The sequence below is a fragment of the Tenebrio molitor genome, chromosome 2 (genome assembly GCF_963966145.1).
Source record: "Tenebrio molitor chromosome 2, icTenMoli1.1, whole genome shotgun sequence".
Classification (NCBI taxonomy): Eukaryota; Metazoa; Arthropoda; class Insecta; order Coleoptera; family Tenebrionidae; genus Tenebrio; species Tenebrio molitor.
The window spans coordinates 18,024,324-18,045,123 of NC_091047.1; the positions used below are offsets into that span (position 1 = coordinate 18,024,324).

The 20,800-nt window shown below is 33.7% G+C and overlaps 3 protein-coding genes across 14 annotated transcripts in view; 2 read left to right on the plus strand and 1 right to left on the minus strand.

The window, feature by feature from the left end:
• LOC138123418 (uncharacterized) overlaps positions 1–20,800 on the minus strand; it is a 39,707-nt gene that overhangs the window by 3,733 nt on the left and 15,174 nt on the right. For 6 of the 12 annotated variants that reach the window (XM_069038168.1, XM_069038163.1, XM_069038162.1 and 3 more), the window contains one exon: positions 37–1,071. The exons of 4 other annotated variants lie outside the window; for them this stretch is intronic. The gene's annotated coding sequence lies outside the window, so the exon portion shown is untranslated. The remainder of the gene's footprint in view (positions 1–36; positions 1,072–20,800) is intronic. 2 more of the 12 variants (XM_069038158.1, XM_069038159.1) reach the window with 2 other exon arrangements.
• On the plus strand, positions 13,399–13,749 carry LOC138122663 (jupiter microtubule associated homolog 1-like). The gene has a single exon (XM_069036919.1). The coding sequence runs from the start codon at positions 13,399–13,401 to the stop codon at positions 13,747–13,749; it is 351 nt and encodes a 116-aa protein (XP_068893020.1).
• On the plus strand, positions 17,274–20,448 carry Non1 (nucleolar GTP-binding protein 1). The gene is made up of 3 exons (XM_069038174.1): positions 17,274–17,489; positions 17,544–19,274; positions 20,196–20,448. Exons 1-3 carry the CDS (start codon positions 17,442–17,444, stop codon positions 20,349–20,351), a joined length of 1,935 nt encoding a protein of 644 aa, XP_068894275.1. The 5' UTR covers positions 17,274–17,441; the 3' UTR covers positions 20,352–20,448.

Genomic DNA, 20,800 nt, shown 5'->3' on the forward strand with positions numbered 1-20,800 from the left:
ATTTTTTTTCATCATTTATGTATCATCTTTTGTTACCTTGTGATATGAAGCAGGCTGCAGCTTGTCCTACGTACACAATCCAACCATCTGTTAAATCCTAACGTTGTAAAGGCGGCCTTACACCAAGGCAACAATTGGCAACATGTTGCCTGCAACATTTTTTAATAATGTTGGCCGTCATTACTAAAAAATGTTGCAGGCAACATGTTGCCACTTGTTGCCTTGGTGTAAGGCCGCCTTAAAGTTACAAAGACGCACTACGCTAATTTAATTTAATTATTACAAAATGATCACAATTATTTTTCCGAACTGAATCAGAGAAATTCATGAAATTGTTTTTTAACGATTTCCTAATACAGATCTTTTTTTGTGGAAGAACAGTGCCAGCTGTCTGAAGAACCAGTGGTCCGTGGACAACAGATCAAAGTGATGTGGCTACGGTAAAATTTGACATTTCAATTGCTTTTTGGGCATTTCAAGTGTAGAACTTCTCCTAGCGTTGTCACGCAGGATTGGAAGTTTTCTTGTAGTAACAACAGGCTCCGATTCAGGCAGACAAGATCGGTATTACTGTGTTTCTCCATCTTTAAAAACTTGTAGTGCACAATGCACAACTACACTTTCTTGCAATTTATCATATTGCGACCAAGGTCTTACGGGGGTAGACGGAGGACTTCGGCATCTAATTGGCAGACCTGTCTTTGTTGAGTCACAACATGAATTGTTGATGGCTATGGTAAAAGATAAGTGACAATTCAATTAAGAATATTGCTTTATTTTTGTCTAGGTGAAAAGCAAATCTTCATAGGTTGCTCTGTTTGTTCCTCACCCAGTTAATGAGGCACCCTCTTGTGCAGCGTTATCATATTATCTACTAATTAATTTAATTTCCATCGAGGAAGTTGAGTGAATATGCTGAAATTAAGATCTTTTGCTGTTTCATGTATTCCAAAGACGTGGATTGCGTGTTACAACAGTTCAATAGTCGGGCCCGTACACTCATTCAGGATGACTAAGCAGTTTTTGTTGTGTTTTCCCAGTTAATTCCACATTTCGGGGTGAAGCAAAATGCTAAAATGATTGAAGATTTGTAAATCAAAAAAGATGAAAATTTACAGATTCATTATGCAATAAATACTCTAGAAATTGGACCACACAATGTATATACAGGGTGATTCACGTACCCCGTTCGTTAGAAACTTTCCGATTTCCCAAAATCGTAGTAATATGAAAATTGGTAGCCGACTATAATCGACTGCTCCAAGTTCAAATGAAATATTTTCAAAATGGCGACACTTCCGGAAATGCCGGAAATCGACGCCATCTTTGTTTTTTTAAATAGAAAGGTCCCATTTTGATTTCAAATTTCGATTCTACGTTAAATTTTGAGATTAGAACGTCCTTTTGTCAATACTTATCTGTCCTCGTTCTTGACCTATGTCATCTTTTTCGCAAAAAAGCGGGGTTGCAGGGCTTCAATAAAAAATTTATAACTCCTGAACCATTGGAAATAAATAATTGATTTTTTTAAATTTAAAGGCCTGGCTTGTCTGTTGTGTCATTAGTGGATGTTTTTTATATTTCATACGCCTACTGTAATTTTTCGAAATTGGTAATCAAAAAATGACGAAAACTTCATTTTTTTAAATGGCAACTACCATTTCTAACAATAGATATAAAAAATGTATAATTTAATTTTAAGGCCACTTTTATTAACATTGTGTATGCCTATTCCCAGTCGTTTTGGCGTAATTTCTATTATTTGAATAAAATATTCTTTTTTATCAAGCAATTGTTTTATTTGAATTTTCAAAAATCGCATGCAATGGACAGCAAATAACAATGGAATAATAAAAAATAAGCAAATTAATAAAAAAATATTTTCAATGAAAACGGTGCACACATCTATACAGGCTGTCCCAAAAATGGCGTACTAACGGTGCACTACGGTGTAGAAGAGATTCCATTACCGTAAACGTCAGAAAAATGTTAAAAAAATTCTATTGGACTTATTTGCTGATTTGGCGGTCTTTGAAAGTAGCAATTAACACGTCAATTATTTTGAAATATGTGTATGAAATTGTCATGACAGCTACCTCTAATCGTACATATTATCACAAAGTACAAGATCACTCACTATCAATATTTAATCCTGCGTAATAGAGAATTTAGAAGCTTTGGAAATCGAAAAAAATATTTTAAATCCACTACGGTAACATTGCAAGGTAATAATGTACGAATACATCTTTGTTTACATTGTATTACCGTTAATAATAATAATAATAAAAATAATTAATTTTTTTGTCGGAAACATTTTTTCCATATTTTTTTCATGTACATTTAAGCATCCTCGATAAGGTAGTAATTAGTTTGTACGCCAATTTTGGGACACCTGTATATTAATACGTGAAGGAAAACCTTTGTACCCCTTTTTAAGCAAATTGCGCGCACGGAGGAGTGTGAGATTTGGCATAGTTGAAGTTTATGTGGTGTATGTGTAATATATAGGGCGTCCCCAAAAAAAAAAGACAAAACCATAGCTCCTTTATTTATCGGAGGATTAAATGGTTGTGAATAAGCTACAAAATGGCGTACTAATTTCACGTAAAACCCAAAGTACTTCAAGGTGAAACTGTCAAAATATTTTTTTCAAATACGGACACATACTTTTTTTTAGTAATTCTGATAGAGGTTTTTATTCTGAAAACAACAATGTATGACATGTGTAACCTCATATAAGAAAATTTTTTAAAAAAATAACTACATTTTGAAACAAATGACGAGCCTGAGAAGCTATCAAAATTCACTCCGTTACAATGTAATAAATTAACCAGATTAAGTTAGTTGGAAAAACAAATGACAAATGTGTAATAACATTTTAGACTGCACGTACAGAGCGCAGTTTAAGCATCGGCGATAGTAGCATTTTTTAACTTTTTTTTTTTGGTTTTTGGGTAAGTAAGTGTACACTTGTGATACACTGTTCTTTTTAGAATAAAAAATCTTTACCAGAAGTGTTAAAAAATTATGTGTTCGCATTTGAAAACAAATATTTTGACAGTTTAGCCCTGAAGTCCTTGGACCTATATGTGAAAATATTAGGGCTTTTTGTAGCCTATTTAGGGCCATTTAATTTGGTGTATAAATAATTAAAATCCTCCGTTCATACACTAAAAAATTAGCGGAGTAAATGCGGAGTGAATTTGGAGCGAATGCGGAGTGGGTGATTTGTAATTGATTTAAATCCCCCGCAGTGAAATCCACTCCAAGAGGGAGTTTATTTAGATTATTCATAAAAAAAAACTCTTCGGAGTTAAATACAAAATTCTTTGACTATTAGTGGTTTGCCACCACATAAGTTAGTATTGAAAATTCATTGGACGTTTTACCGATCAGAAACTTAAATACAAAGGAAGCATTAGTCTATGAAACAAGAATACGCATCAAGTTTATGCATCGCAATGCTATTGATTGGGAAATTTTAACTGGAACCGAACGCAATAAGAGAATTTTGATTCCACGTATAAATTTAACATATTCAGGTACTATTTTACTATTTAATTTTCAAAAAAGTCAATTGCCAATTATGTATAGCTGCATTTGCGATGACAATAAATAAGCCTAAAAAACAAACATTCGAAAAAATTGCAATTTTGTTGAGGCGGCCAGTTTTCAATTGTACGTCGCAGCAAGTAGCGTTCGATCATAGTTTGAGATTTTATATTTTCGAATATAAAGGCCAAGGGCATTTAGCAAACGATGAAATTTTATTTTAAGTTCAATGGACATTTTACTTTTTTAACCGCCCGGTTTTTTTGTTTCAATAAAACATATAGGTATAAAAAATACGAAACACGTGTTCTTTATTTCATTTTGCATTTTTTGTATTAATTTTTTATTTCAATTTTATATAATTTGAAAAAGATAGGCAAATTAACTGTGTTCCCTTGGCGAAACCTGGCCAGTATAGCAATAAAAAACCTAATGAAATGTTAAAAAACGCGTTATTGTTTTTTAAATATGGCATAGCCAAACTATACCTCATTTTTCCTATCGTTCCTATTTTTCAAATAACTCGAAAATTAGTGCATAATGACGTATTTGTAAATGCTCGCAGCTGACGTAATAGAACAAAATTCAAAAAAATTATATGCGATAATTATAGAGGTATACTTTGATAAAAAAAAATCTCGGTAACATTCGAACTTAAAAATTTAATGAAAACGGTCGAATTTCGACCGCTGGGCGACCTCTAATTTACATTAAAATATTAAATAAGTTTTTGAGTTGCCCGAGAGCATAAACATCGAGTAATAACCGTGGTGCATACAACTTTTTATATTTCACTGCATTTGAATTTGTGAACATTTAAAAAAATTATAAATTTTGAACTTGATTTTGCTAAATTTCCTAGTTTGCGGTGGCTTGTATCTATGACGATTTGTTTGAGAGGGCATAATAAGCGGGCATTATGGTTTATACGCCCTAGGACATTATAGCCTACTTAATATATCTCGTTGTTAAGTTATAAAAAACAAATAATGATTCAGTTTTCTAAAACAGCATTCTTTTTTTAATTTAAAAACAAAATAAATTACTTGTTTAATTCACTATTGTTATATTCTACCTACCAGCAGGTCCACCCCACGATTTTTCTTATCGGAAAAACTGTTTATCACATGTTCATGAAACTTTGGAGTTATATTAACAAATTCATTTTAAAATGGATAAAACTGTAAGAGATGTTAGACCGTCTAGGTCACTGAATGACGCAGAAACGTGTTGATCCTTTTTAATGTGAAAGAGCTTGTTTCGGTTTTTGCTGTATTTTAGATATGGTAACTATTTGCAGGTGTTCTAGATGTGGCGCTAGTAAACTAATTTGGATTCTTCTCTCAGAGAGTTTATTGAAAGAATCCAAAAATTTCAAGTCAAGTGGCTTGTTTGCTTTTGTTTGTGTTAATGTAGGTACCTATGGCGTAGCTTCATCACCTGTCAGATATTTTGTGAAACAGCAAGGTGTAGAAAGAGAAAGTGGAAGTGGACACCCATTAAACCGTTGCAAGTGTTCGAGAAACAATGTAAAATGAATCGAAAACTTCAATTTTGTTATTTATCACAATGAATGAAGGCACGATCAAAATGAGGTTATGCATCTGAAGGATTTGTCAACTAAAAAGACGACCTAGGCTTGGAAAAGAGAAAAAACATGACCTGTTTGACCACAATCATTATTTATTTTATTTAACGAGTTCGTGTGTAAATTGGGTTTTTTTGGTATGAGTGGGTCAGATTAAAACGCGAGTGAAATGAGCGTTTTAAAGGCGCACGAGGCCCAAAAAAAGTCCAATTTACACAAGAACGAGTTGAATACGTTTTTTTGTTCGACGACCCCCTTAAAGGCTCCAAATCGCTTAAAATATTTAAAATTAACTTGACGTTTCGTTTTGACAAGTTGTCATATTTATCAAAATCCGTTCACATAGAGGTATTTTCATATCTGGTGGCGGAAACAAAAGACTTGTCACAATACAAAAATGTATTGTCAGTGTCAAATTTGTCATAAACGCCGTAAAAAGGAATGTCTAGGTAAATTTAATTTTTCGCTAAATAGATTGAAAAAACAAATTCTAAGGATCTAACGAAACCAATTTTTGTCAGTGCTTCAAAAGGAAAAGTTATTCTCATATAATCAAACAAAACAAATTCCTTCTCTAGTTCGACGATGAATAACTTTCTTATTGCCAATTTGCTGCATTTCTGTCGAAATCACGAACGTCTTTGATAAATTTGACACTGACAATACAAATTTGTGACATTTCTCAGTCTTTTGTTTCCGCCATCAAATATGAAAATCTCTAGGAGAAAATTCTCAAATTCTGACAGTGCCGAACAAAAAATTTATTTGATAACTCGTTAGCTTTTTGTGTGGTGCGACTGCGGTAGTCAATAGAGAGTCTATAGAATCCGAAAAACATAAGAATACTGTTATCTCGTGTTCTAAAAATAGGAATCTCTCTTTCGCAACATTGAGTGTTACATTGCCTACTAAAGCGGTGGTGAGATTATCTTCGTGTTTTGCTTCAGTTCTTCTACATTTGGCAACTTGATTATCCATTATCAATGCGACGTCCTAATTGTTTTGTGACAAGTTTTAATTGAAATAAACAAAAATTGTTCAGATTTAATTGTTTTTAATTTAAACTTTCTGGTCGTGGAGAAAATACAGTCTGTTATAGTCCATTTTTTTATTATAGTCCGAATCAAGAAGTCGACATGACCTGCGTCTGCTTTCGACATTTGACAGCAGTGCATGGTGCTATACTCCGTACTCTGATAGATTGCACGTTTTTTGACAGAAGACAGACACAGAAACTGGTTTGGCGGGAATTAATCTGCAGGGATACAACGGTTTTCTACATAACGTGAAACAATTGAGATGGAGAGTTTAGTATTTTTCACTGCTTTATGTTTTGGAACTAGAATTTAAAAACGTGCAATCTATCACCGTACGAAGTATACCAATATTTGATAATTATTTATCAACTAATAGGTAAAATATATTAAAAGTTGTTGAAAACGACACTAAACAACTAGGTTTGGACTGCCTTTCTTTCTTCCTAGATTTTTTTTTCGGCAATGCCACGTAAGGTCAATGTCCTTACACGCTAATAAGAAATTTGTTAATTTATTTTACACGGGAACGAGATAATAATGGCCCGCTTCTGCCAGTGGGTGCTGTGCAAGAAAGAGTTGCGTAGCTTTTCCTTGGCATCATACGGCGGAAATTTCAAGCAAAATTAAACAAAATTATTACAAATGTAGTCCTAACCTAACCTAAAAATTGACGTCGCTAGTGGAATAAACGTACAATTCGCGTCTTGCTCTAATCGCACATGTCAAAGCGAGATACATAGTGGGACGGACTTAATAAAATACGTACAAAAATCCAATAGCTTGTTTTACATTATGTTGAAAAGAGATAGCAATATAACAGTTGCTCTGCTTATTAATTGATCCATCGGACTATAATTAAAAAATGGACTATACTCGGTTAGAATGAAAATTCGATCTACTCGCGGTTCCTCACGCTCGCTAAAGCTCGCGCTTGGACTCTTCCACTCGTATACCGAATTTTCATTATAACCTCGTTATAGAATATGCCATTCTTTGATTCAAAGTATTACTTACACGAAATGGCTGAACAAGAAGATATGAAACGTAAAAGAATTGTTAACGGCCAGAGAGAAGCAGGGTATTGTTAATTATTGTTTGGAAAGAAGAGAATTAACTCCATGAACATAACCAAACTTTTCTTGTTTACGTTTTTATAACTAGATTTTGTGTACAGGTAACTAAAAAGGTACCTATGTCATCATAGGTATAATCTGTCTCAATTTTAAATTTCCACCACCTGTTGAATTATGTTGGCAAAATAAAAATATATCTAAATTAGGGATTGTTATAACCAAAGTTGGCAATATAATTATTTTATAAACATGATTCGAAAACAACGTAATTTACTTGACGCTAAAATGAAAAATGCTCTAGTAAAATGTTTCGAAGAGATAAGGATAAGATAGAAGGTTGGCACCGTTCTTTTCCTTTATTTTAAAATCTTGAGTTGTAAAGACGACACAAAGAATGATAACCTCACAAATACAACCTGACACATTTTTCACCAAACAGTGTTGACGATTGTATCGGGCGTTCAAATGAAATCCTGGGCTGAGTAGGCGTTGGAAAAATTAAACCGTTCAGAACAGTGTAAAGTTTGAATTTCCCGCCGTTTGATACGCAAGACATTTGTTTAAGTTTAATCGGGACATAATTGAACATATTCGTTTTCAGCAAAGGGTGCCCTTAGATATTTGCTTCGAGAATAAGAATCGTTAAGTTATTCTATTTTTAATGCAAAACATTGCAAAGAGAGAAAAAAGAAAGATTTTTTGGCTTTAAATTTTAGATGCGCTATATATTCCAATTAATCTACGCTTTAAAAAAGTACAACAATTGACGGTTTCCAACGCCTTCCCAGCCCAGGATTTCATTTGAACGCGCGATATTTCTAAGGTAGAATGCAGTGTTGGTGGAAATTTAGAATTGAGACAGATATTACGAGTAGGTACTATCGAATTCATGAAAAACTACCTACACTAAAGACAACGTAACATTTTATCTGCCCCGCCCATTACATTTTCTTAGTTACCAATCAAATAGGTTAAGACAGATCGTCAGATCGATTTACACAGAAAAAAAATTCTAACATTAGAATTGTCTTAATAACATTTTATTTTTTAAAGCCTAAAACAATAATTGTGGACTTGACAGCAAAATTCTAACATTAAGTTTTTTGCGTGGCAAATGTGATGAAAAATTATACAGATTGAATCTGGCTTTGATTCTCATTGGTCAATTTATGTGGGCGGAGCAGATAGAAAGTTATAACCTTCGATCATATAATTATAATGATCGAAGGTTATAACGGCAATACTATAGTACTGCAAAATTTTGTTGGAGTAAATTGGGCTACATGAAGATGTCAAATATAAACGTCTGTCATTATGACAGTTGGACAGTTCTAATTTAACAATGCTCAATTCAACGTCAAACGTATTTAGGTTATCTACTTGACATGTTGGACATTAGTAACCAGTTAACATAAAGTACGTAGAAACGTTAGGTACACTACAACATTTTTGAAAAGTTGACAAAACTACGACGTTTTGCTGTCCTGAAAATTTATATTAATAACATAATTACATAACATTTTCGTTTTATAATACAAAAATTTTCGATAATATTGCGGAATCTGGAAAAGCGCCCCGAATGCTTGCAGCGTTTCCACGTTGAATGGCAACGGAAATCCTCTCGAAAAGGAATTTCTTTGATTTCGTGATTTTGAATCGTCTGATTCCGCGATAAGTCGGTTTCCGATGACATTAATGAAATCGACGGTTTCTTTGCAGCAAGGGCCTAAGGTTTCAAATGCTAAACCTTTAAACACGTAGTTTGACGAAATTATTGAACTATATATGCTATGTTTGCGTTTGCAAACCATTTCAGCGGCAAAACTTGAGACTTCAGATGATTTGCTGTCCAAGTTTTTCATGAATTCGATAGAAGGTACATACGCGGCCACCCAAAAGCGCACGATTTTATTTCACATTAATATTACATAGGTATACAGGTGATTCTGAAATAAGTTTGGAAAAAAAATGTGGAGCATCCTTGACATAAAATAATTCTGCGTAAATGACTTTTGGAAGTGAATTCAAAAGGATGGAAATTACCCCATATCCTTGTATTTTCGACGGCTATGAATAGGGAAAATTTGTTCGAATTTATTCACTTCATTAGCAACCATTGTTACATCAACTCCACAACAAAGTCGTAGGTGCAAGCACACTGCTTTATAAATGTTTCTATGGAAATGATCGAGAGGAGTAAGGTTACGTTTGTGACTGACGGACACCTTTGATTATTATTGTTGCTAAACTACCAAGATAATCAGGTAATCACCTTTAACTCAGCAGCCTACTAGCAATTTTGAGCAAATTTTCGATCATTTGTATCTCGAAAACGAAAAAACTTTTGCAAGAAAAATTTTTTGTCTATGACTTCTTCTCATCATCACCAATTACCGGGTTTTTTCCAAACTTAATTCAGAATCACCCTGTTTTAAATATAGGGAAAAAATGAGAAGTCTGCGCCAGCTATCGTGCACTTTTGGGTGGCCGCGTGTGTACACTACAAAAAAAAATCAAAAATTTTACACTGACAATGCGGGAGTTTAATAAAGTGCGAGTACATTTTTCATATTGCAACATATGCTTTACTGTACTTATTAAGATTATATTTGGTACAAGTTCACCATTTTCTATAGCTTCCCTGCAACCAATAATTCTTCCCCACGTTAAAAAACTACGTTTACCGTTGCGTTTACTGTGTTATTATTAAAATTCTACCAAGTGAAAATAAATCGAACAACTTTTCGTTGAACTGTTGCGTCTAAAAGAGCAACACCTGGGGAATTTGAAAAAAGCAAAATGATTGTCCATCATGACTGGAAAGACGCAACAAACTCCAAACACCTTCAACAGGATTTGTACTATGGCGGCCAAAAAATTTTACCCGTCACTATCTTGACATTCACATAAAGTGTAAATAAATCTTTAGGAACCGTAACCCTACATTCAATTCTTGTCATTTTGACATGCATATTGTTATTCAGCCAATCAATTTAAATTGTGTAAAGCTCAGATATTCCAAAAATCCGACATGAATGAACAAAATTAGAGCAGTCGTACATAGACCTGAGGTAAACGTTCTGTGTAGTAGAAAATGTAGTGATGGATAAATGACCGGTCATTTATTTTTGGTCAAAGTTGACCGGTCCTTGATCGGTCAATTACCAGTCATTATTGGTCAAAAAGTAGGAACTACTTAAACATCACAAAATGATTCTTTCAATGTCAAGGATTATTTTAATACCAAATAATGGTTCTTAATTCCATTTTTAATAAGATTTATTGATCGATAAATTATTGTTCTAAAATTGTGTAAGTGAGGTTAAGTTTGAATTGTTTGAAGTTATACTTTGTTTTTTCTTTAACATATTTGCTTGAATTTGAACTTTTTGTTAATTTAAAACGCTTTAAAACTTTCAACACAACTGTGTGTGTGTATTTTCAATTATTTAGTTTCTTTTAAAATACTTAAACATTCGTTTAGAATTTTAAAAAGTAGGTAAGTAAGTATTTTATGAAAATACAAATATATTGTACCTATGTTACGTTAAGAAGACACAAAAATGATTGAAAAACAAAAACCACTTTTTCCTAATAGATAAAAAGCTTAATCGTTTTCCACTTTATTAAAGTTTTAGATGTTTCACTGTCATAATTTACTTATTTATTGTCATAATCGATTTCTTCATTGTCAGCAGCTACGTAAATGAAATCAGACAACCCAACATAACCTCATCTCATCAGTCAAACAGTCATCATATCCTATAACCTTCAACATTATGAGCGGGAAATTTAAATTTTAAAAATGACTGGTCAAATACGTCAAGTCATTGACAATTATTGACCGGTCAAATGGGTCATTGACTAAGTCAATTACCGGGCCTCACAACACTAAGAAAATGACAAAATAATTTCGAGTTTTAAAATTCACCACCTAAAAAATCCAATTATAGTAATCAAGACGGTAATCGTAATGACAATAAAGTATGGATTACATTTCTTTTTTTTTTGAAATGTGAGAAAGTGACGGCTACAATTTTTTGGCCGCGTAATGCTTGTTTTACACGGTCAAAGATATTGATGAATTTTTTGACCTTGAATTTATTGTTGCGTGTAATACACAAAATTGTCGTGAATAAATTGACGACAATAAATTGTCGAAATAGAACCAGCTCTAATTTTTCGTGAATTTTTTGGAGAATTCTAGTTACATAGCGGTTTATAAATTTGTACCAACTTTAGTGTGAAGACTGTCTAGTCACATGTGAGGGTATCGTTTCGGCAACCGGCGTATTATTGTCATCGTTTATATTATTGTGTTTATTTGTTTTGATATTGAAAGGTGAGGTAATTTAAATAATAATATAGCATTGTCATAACATTGTCACCCCGACAAGTTTAGTGGATAAGGTTGGCAACACATTGGCGGTGCAAAAGTCCCTAGTTTATTGTGCGCAAAACTTTGATCGTGTAAAACACTTTCACATTTTCAATTTATTCATGAATTTATTCGTCAATTTCTTTGACCGTGTAAAACAAGCATAAAGTAAAAGAATTCATTTGAAGTATGGAAAGCATTCCTACCTATTTTTTTAATCTTTGGTTTTGTTTGCCACTACCGTCAAAAATGTGGGTGCGATTTATTTTTTATTTCCTCGTAACTGGGTACTGGGTGTCCGGGCGAAAAGTTCTGATTGGTTTACAAATTTACAATGTTATGTTAGGAAATTAATCAGTTATGTGCTCACACCACGTGGTGAGAAACGGTACTTACGCAGAACCAAAATTGGAGTGGGCAGCGTTTTCTTGCTTGCATGGCTTCCTCCCCTTGATAATAAAATATATTTAATTTTAATTTGTCAGTTTCCGTTTCTGAATGATTTTCACACAAGCGCAAAATTTTAACATAATTTAATAAAGGTGGAAAGACTGGCACCGCGACAGTCAAATCTTGATCAAGCTACCAACCGTATAGAGCAAAAGGACTAAACTTCGTCCAGCGAGAGATTGGGAGATTTTAAATTGTTGACTTGTACCCCAAAACTACATAATCCACTAGAATAGGTAAATTAATTAGAGCATTAATCAGGGCAAAAGTGTTGCTGCTTGAAGGGTATACATATTTCAAATTTTACGTGCGCTAAGTACGGTGTGATCAAAAATGACTGAATCTGTTGGTGACAATGAAATTTGGCAAATTTGAAATTTACCATCAAAGGTCCATTTTTGTAATAACATAAACATAACCGGCATAACTCAAGTTAAAAAATCCGGTCAGTCCCAATTACAAGACAAGAAACACCAGTAAGTACTTTTCAATTGTTATTGCCAACAGACTCCGTCATTGTTGATCACGCTGTACTACTTTCTCTACGTAGAATTTAGTGATTCTTATGTCAACCAATCTCTCGTTGGATAAACTGTGGAAGGAAACACCGCCAACTTTAACTGTTTATCGAATATACATATAATAAAACAACTATTTAATATATTATTACTTTAAAACCGTTTCAAAACTTTAAATATGAACATGCGCACGTCAACTACAAAAACATATTCTGCTATTGGTCCTAGCCATCAATTTCTTGTCTTCCTTTTACGTTTGAGGATTCAAACAAAAATGAAACACGTAATGTCCGTTGACTGAATGTTATGACGTAAACGGAAATCGAGCTAATTTTAAATAAATAATACTTGGCAGACTACACAAACAGCCAGATTTCGATTATTTCGAATGTCGCCTCCAAAAAGCCCCGCCTTTTTATTCCCCGTTCAATTGTTCGCGAACATTCGATTGGTCCGCGCTGTGCGTAGTTGGCTTCGCGCACTTTGACTGTTAAATTTTATTTTCCTGTTCGTGTTCAATTTACCGACGTTTATTGTGGGCTGTGGCCGTTTGAACTTCGAACAGTCTTCGTGTGAATTTAGTACAGCATAACCATTTCCATCAGTTTATAATTTTGGAAAGTTCCCGGTAAGAAAAAATTGAATCATTATTTTGCGTGATCATTTTCGGCAATTTCATTTAGATTACACCGTTGCAATTGTTTTTGTGTAACTAGTTGATACTAGTCTGTTCCAGTGTGCAACCACCAGGTAAAACCACAAATTGGGTGTGCAATTTTTCGCTTCATTTATTGATTGCAGAATGACTTCGACAAATATTTTCTCTGGAAAGACCAATGAACGTAACTCGAGCCGAGTTTTGAGACCTCCCGGCGGCAGTAACACAGATGTTCTGGGACTCTCTGCACAACCTGAAGTAGCTCAAGAGAAAAAGTTTAATCGAAGAAATGCATCATCAATTATTGAAGGCACAAACTTTAACATGCAAGAGTCTAATGAGCCTGTAAAGTCCCACCAGATAACTGAACAACAAACTAAAACTGTTGAGACAGTTCAGACTGTTGCAACGGAGGCTTCTACAGTGTCTTCAACTGTCAACCAGATTTCACGTGGACGTGTTCCTCCTGGAGGTTTCTCATCAGGCTTGTGGTGAAGTATCAAATATTTCTGCATTTGTACTTACTACATATATTGTGATGCCTTTTTTAAAAATAATATCAACTTGCTGATGTAACTGTTCCTTGGCATTTTTTGAATTGTAATGTTAATACCAAATGTAACTTATTTAACAATATTTGAAGCTTTTTATAAATCTTTCTCTTAAAATTATTGTTGTCTCATTCAACCTATTTCATTAATCAAATCAAAACTGTCATTGTTAAAGTGACAGCAATCCTCATTTTGAATAAGTAAAGGAAGTGTTATCAAATTAATTTTAAAAATTTGTTATTTTGTTTTATTGTTTTTAATTCAATTAAAAAAAAAATCGATAAGATTGGGATAATAAAAAAAAATCTGAAAAACCACGGCGTTTTTAAAACTAGGATTTTCTACACTTGAAAAAAAAAGTGTAGAAAACAATTGTGTATTGCACATTCGCTGCAAAAATTGATGAGTTGTTTTTCTTTATTTAGAAGATATCCTTAGGTCTTAGGACGCTGCTTATTAATGCGGTAAATCATGAGAACATGATAGATCATGTTTGTACACAATAAAAATAAATGTAAAACATGATTTTAACATTAGATTGAGAACACTTCAGAGTGAACTGTGTCCCATATTCGCGTCTACCAGCATTAATAATCAACACTTCAAATCAAACAGTGAGTAAAGTTGGACAACATTTGCGAAGACAAAAATGAGTTTTTATTAACTTATAAATTTGCACTGATGGGTCATAGCATAACGTAAGTATTCCAGCACATGAATACGTCAGTTAAATGCTTAAGCATGAAAAGTTGTGGCTAGGTAAATGAAGCCATTAATTATTATCGATTTTATACCGGGTGATCATGAAGGACTGTTTAAGTTGGCAGTACAATTAAGAAAATTTTTTATTTCGGTTATTTATAACACTGCAACTGGATATGTTTTGTTGGTTTATTTGACAAATATCTGATATAGGTATAGCATTAACAACGACAAGCCACCAACAACCGGAAGTTACTCCTGTTATACGATTTAAAATACGATCCAGTGTTACCAACTTAAACAGTCCTTCTTGATCATCTCGTATATACAACGTGATCAACAATGACTTGAGTCTGTTGGCAATGAAACAAGTGAAAAATATTGGTGATTTTTTTGTCTCGTAATTGTCACTGACCGGATGTTTTTAACTTTATTTTTCACTTTAGTATAATTGCATGATAACTCCTAGGATACGAAATACGTAAACATGTCCATAACAACCGGGGAATAATACAGGGCGTAATGAATTCATAACGCCCTCATCAATTCAAAATTGCAAAGATGCCGATTTTTTTTTTAAGAACACGTATAGTGAAAAATAAAATCTTGTATGCACCACGGCGTCACCGGATGATTACGCCCATCGAACGATATCCATCTCTCGGGCTAAAGCCCTCGAGCTGGATTCATCGTTCGCCGGGCGTAATCATCGTTGTAACGCCCTTGGTGCACAAATAGCTATAACAAATTAAAAAAAATTGGTTATGCCGGTTATGTTTATGTTACAAAAATGAACCTTTAATCGTAAATTTCAAATTTTCTTGTCAAAGCTGACAACTGGAAATACAGCAGTGGTGGGTATACTTCGTCCAGCGAGAGATTGTCAGATTTTAAATTGTAGACTTGTAACCCAACACTACAAAATGCACTAGAATCCATTAATTACAGTATAATTTCAGGGCAAAAAAAGTTACTGCTTGAAGGATATATTTCAAATTTTACGCGCGCTAGGTACTACGTGTGAGCAACGATTACTGTTTGGTTTGTCAATTAATTCTGGTGACTTTCATGTCATGTTTCAACGAGAAAACCATGATTAATAAAAGATTACAAAAACCAAGACGTTTAAATTTGAAATGTATGCCAGCTGTCAATAATGCCAATAAAACAAACGGAAATATTATCCGTTCACGATTGTTTCAAATTCGGACTGTCTATGAAAATCTGACATTTTAGTTGGCAATATTGTGATTTGGCATAATAAATCTATCTAAACAAACATCCCTTAAAATTGTGTATACTTCTGTCTTTGTCACACTCACGGCATTTATCGATAATGTCCTCTCATTAATTTGGAGGCTTAAAAATGAACAATGATTTACGCATTTCGATATTGTTTATTGTTATCGTTGTTTATAATTTATTTTCTTCATTAAAATATACAATTTTGTTGTGAATATGCTATTTAAAAGTGATTGATGAATAATTACAATGTTTCCCTGTAATACAAAAGTTTCACTTCTATCGTGCGTCTTTACGACACATTCTGTTTTTTTTGAAATGTCAGAAATTTGCCGGCCTAAATTTATTGTCCGTCATAGTACTTTGTATTTAATATGGTTGACAGCAATCAGCATTGATATAAATTTTTAATCCATCTGCAATCACATTTACAACCTTTAATTAGGTATAATTGCGTTTTACATAAAAAAATACGACAGATTTCATATTTACACATGATCTCATTTGCCGTTTTTCACATTTGACACACTTTGACATCATTTTAACCTTAATTAGAAGTAACCAAGAAATAGTTCACTGCTTTCAGCACACCATTTTTGAAAATTTATTATGTATAGGGAATGAACGAACGGTAACGATTTACTGTTTTGTGGGTTGAATCATAACAGTTTTAATAATATCCAGTTCATATTTATCTTTTCATTATTCCATACATTTCTTAATACGAATAAAGAAAATTACCATTGATATGTACAGTCGCGATCAATAAATTTTGGACACTAGTGTTATCGTGCTGTCATACATTCTAAAACGACCTTAATGCTTTAATAACCTTAATTTTGATTGTGTCAATTTTGAAAATGTGAATGTCAGATTTACCGACAAAACATTCAAGAAGTTTTAAAAATCAGACAAATGGAATAGAACGAGGTTTTTATTAATAAAAAATTGAAAATAAATAAATAAAAACTATAAACTTAATATTTTGTCATCGTTCATGTTGATAAATTTGACAACAATTTCATCATTCATGTGTGACAATTTCAATAAAGCATGATTTAGAGTAATTTTTTTTATGACAGAAAAATGATGTCCAAAATTTTATTGCAATTGTCAAATTTATCTACAATTTGTCAATATGAGCGATGACAAAATATTTAGTTTATTTATTTTCTATTTTTTATTAATTAAATTAAAAGTAAGGTTATTAATACATAATGGTCGTTTTCGAATGTATAACAATAGTATCCTACGACACAACTTTCTCTTGCTTTCACATCTCTCATGATCTCTCACTTATCACTCACCATAGATAAAGACTCACTCGAGACTCCACGACTCGACTGTATTCTCTGACTCGACTCAGTACTTTAGTTGAAGCAATGTAATTGGGGTCGCTGAAACTCGCATAGAAATTACATAATACGTAGAAACATGCATAGAAAACAATAGCACTATTATATCAATTCTCCTTCTACTCATCTACTCTTCAAATCATAGCACAGCACATATTCATTGTTCTGTGGTTAGATCTTAGATCTGTCCTTCTTTATCTATGGATCTGTCATTTTTATTTTGAGGAGATACCACGTGTTTGGTATGTGAAATTGTTAGGTTAAGTCGTCCAAGTTAAACCTAATTTTTAACTCTAGTGAGGTGTTCTTGTTGTAATAAGTTTCACATTAGACGAAAATGGCACTATATAATTTCAAAAAGATTGCTGTGGTTCCATCCTCAAAGGTATTTATATAATTTTATTATGTGATTTTTAGTACCTAATATTGTCATGTTTAGGACTTTATTGATATTATTTTATCAAAAACACAACGTAAAACACCAACAGTTGTCCATAAACAATATAAAATAACAAGAATAAGAAATTTTTATCTTCGAAAAATAAAATTTACTCAACAAAATTTTCACGATCGTCTAGCTCAGATCCTTACCGAGTTTCCAAAATTGGATGATGTCCATCCGTTTTACGCCGACTTGATCAATGTTCTGTATGACAAAGATCATTATAAACTGGCCTTGGGTCAAATAAATACAGCCAAACATTTAATTGACAATGTGGCAAAAGATTACGTTCGGTTGATGAAATATGGGGATTCGTTATACCGTTGCAAACAACTGAAAAGAGCAGCATTAGGGAGAATGGCCACGATAATGAAGCGACAATCATCAAATCTCACATATTTGGAACAAGTTCGCCAACATTTAGCTCGCTTGCCCTCAATAGATCCATACACAAGAACAATAATAATTTGTGGTTTCCCGAACGTAGGGAAATCGTCATTTATCAATAAAATCACTAGAGCCGACGTGGAAGTCCAACCATACGCTTTTACAACTAAGTCATTGTACGTGGGGCACATGGATTATAAATATTTGCGTTGGCAAGTCATTGACACTCCAGGTATTCTGGATCACTCTTTGGAGGAAAGAAATGTTATTGAAATGCAAGCTGTCACAGCTCTGGCTCACTTACGTGCTTGCGTTTTGTACTTTATGGATCCTTCAGAACAGTGTGGCCACACTTTGGAAGAGCAAATAAAATTATTTGAGTCGATCAAACCGCTTTTCGCAAATAAACCACTGATTGTTGTCGCAAACAAGGTGGATATAATTCAGCTTGATGATTTGGCGTCCGAGAAACAAGCAGTTTTAAAAGATTTAAGAGAAGATTCTGATGTAACAGTTATGGAAATGTCCACTGTTACTGATCTTGGCGTGATGGAGGTGAAAACGGAGGCGTGCGAGAGATTGCTCAGTTTCAGAGTCGATCAAAAAATGAGGTCCAAGAAGGTGGACGGCTTGTTGAACCGTCTACACGTTGCTGTGCCTAAACCTCGAGACGACAAACCTCGTCCACCGTGCATACCGGAGTCGGTTCTCGTCAAACGCCAAGCGAAAGAGTCCCGCAAACGCAAACTGGAACGAGAGATTGAACTGGAGGAGGGCGACGATTACGTGTTGGATCTTAAGAAAACTTACACGGAGATTCCTGAAGAGGAGCGTTACGACATAATACCAGAAATCTGGGAAGGTCACAACATCGCAGATTACATCGACCCGGAGATATTCGACAAACTGGAAGCGCTCGAGCGCGAGGAGGAGATTCGTGAAGAGACGGGAATGTATGTGGTCCCGAAGATCGAATTTACTGAAACGATGCGCGAAATCAAAGCTCTCGCTTTGCAAATTCGACATAAAAAGGCCATCATCAAGGATGAAGCTAGAGTTAATAAGCAGAGTAGAAAACCTGTTATGCCTAGAACGGCCGGGGCGAAGGTTCGAGATAGGTCTGTTTCGAAGTTGCGAGCCGATATGGAACAACTGGGAGTAGACATGAGTGGAACGAAGGATGCGCACTTTACCAAAACGAAAACGAGAAGTAGGTCTGTAGGTCCACCAGTTAAAAAGATGAGGATGGATGTGGATAAGGGTCAGTCAAGTGTTGCTACAAGAGGGACGAGGTCGTTGATGAAGCCCCCACGGAATGAATTAGGAGTTAAAGATGCAGCCGTAAGTTACATAGTTCATTTGGTAGAATTAGTAAGACATAATTGCATGAATTGAAAGTTTGTTTTGTCTTACTCGAAAATTATTTTGACTTGAGCTGTAATCTTTGTATAAAAAACATTTCAAAGTTAGTAAGTGAGACTGCTGTGTGTCAGAGTGTACGTTTGGAAGTTAATTTATATAAAAGATTTTTTTTTATTCCCGCCGGTCAAAGTTTAAAAAATACCAAAAACATTTGGATTCAAAAGATTGTTTAAGCTTTTGTGGTGTGTTAGAATCTAGATTGTATTTAATTCAACAAGTCTAACTTTAAAAATAAGTTAGAAACTCTAAAAATATTTTCTTATGATGCAGATTCGAAAAAGTATGTTGACCCTCATTTGATCTGCCGAATTTGTGGGATCATTTTATATATTGGGTGATTCAAAATGATTGTGGCCAAGTATGGCAACTATGTACGAAAATTTATGTGGCAACTGTGTGGGTAGGGTAGAGGTGATATTTCCTTGACAGTTCATAGTCGCGCAATTTTGTAAGTTGTCAAATCAATGTGTAATGGATTTGAAAAAATCAAATGCACGGTCATGAAATGTCATACAAATGTCAACTCTACCCCATTCACACAGTTGCCACATAAATTTTCGTACATAGTTGCCATACTTGGCCACAATCATTTTGAATCACCCAATAGATTACTACAAGATCACTTTTCAAATGTGTAGTAGTATTTTTTCCTATAATTTGACCGTTTCATTTAAAAAACTAAGGGCCAGTTTACAGAAGTGAAATTAAGTTAATCGTAATCAAATTTTAATTAAATACTTAATTCTCTTTCTATAAACTGGCCCTAAGAGTGTAAAGTGTACGTTTGTTTTGTTAAGCAGGAATTTAAGAATTTGATGGTGTTTTTTTTTTCTTTTTTAGATGAAGAAGAAGCTAGCAAAGATTGCGCACCGCGCAATCAGTAAAAAGGTTAAGAAGTACGGTCTTAAAGGAGAAGCGGATCGATTTATCGGTAACAAAATGCCCAAGCATCTCTTTACTGGAAAACGTGGTATTGGTAAAACAGATCGTCGTTAAAAATATTATATCAGATGTGTGTTTTTGTTAAATTGTATTACATACTAACAAATTGTAAGTGTTGACAGAATAAATAAATTGTGTTTGAATAAACCTAGATTAATATTGTAATTGAGTGTAAGTGAATATCTGACTCAAATGATTTGACATTGAAATTTTCTATTCAGTGTGTAGAATGAAGTAGATTCATTTAGTTTGTTATATTAATTACTTCTGTAAAAAAGATAAATGAATATGTACCTATATGTATTACGTCCTCTAAAAATGAAATAAAAATTTGTATCAACCCGTAATAGAAAAGAACTGTTTAGCGCCTGTTTTAAAAATTGTATTCTGTGAATATTATCACTTGCAATATCCTAAGTTTATTCCCGGAAATGCATGAGAATAAAATTTCCCGATATTAATCAATGCACGGTAAGATCGCAACGACATAGACATTATGCTTC

What these genes read in the sequence shown, in the direction of transcription:
- LOC138122663 (XM_069036919.1), top strand. Translation starts at nt 13,399, where the DNA reads ATGACTTCGACAAATATTTTCTCTGGAAAGACCAATGAACGTAACTCG.
- Non1 (XM_069038174.1), top strand. Translation starts at nt 17,442, where the DNA reads ATGGCACTATATAATTTCAAAAAGATTGCTGTGGTTCCATCCTCAAAG. An exon ending in CTGTGGTTCCATCCTCAAAG is followed by an intron (nt 17,490 to 17,543) that starts GTATTTATATAA and finishes TGTCATGTTTAG; the next exon opens with GACTTTATTGATATTATTTT. An exon ending in TAGGAGTTAAAGATGCAGCC is followed by an intron (nt 19,275 to 20,195) that starts GTAAGTTACATA and finishes TTTCTTTTTTAG; the next exon opens with ATGAAGAAGAAGCTAGCAAA.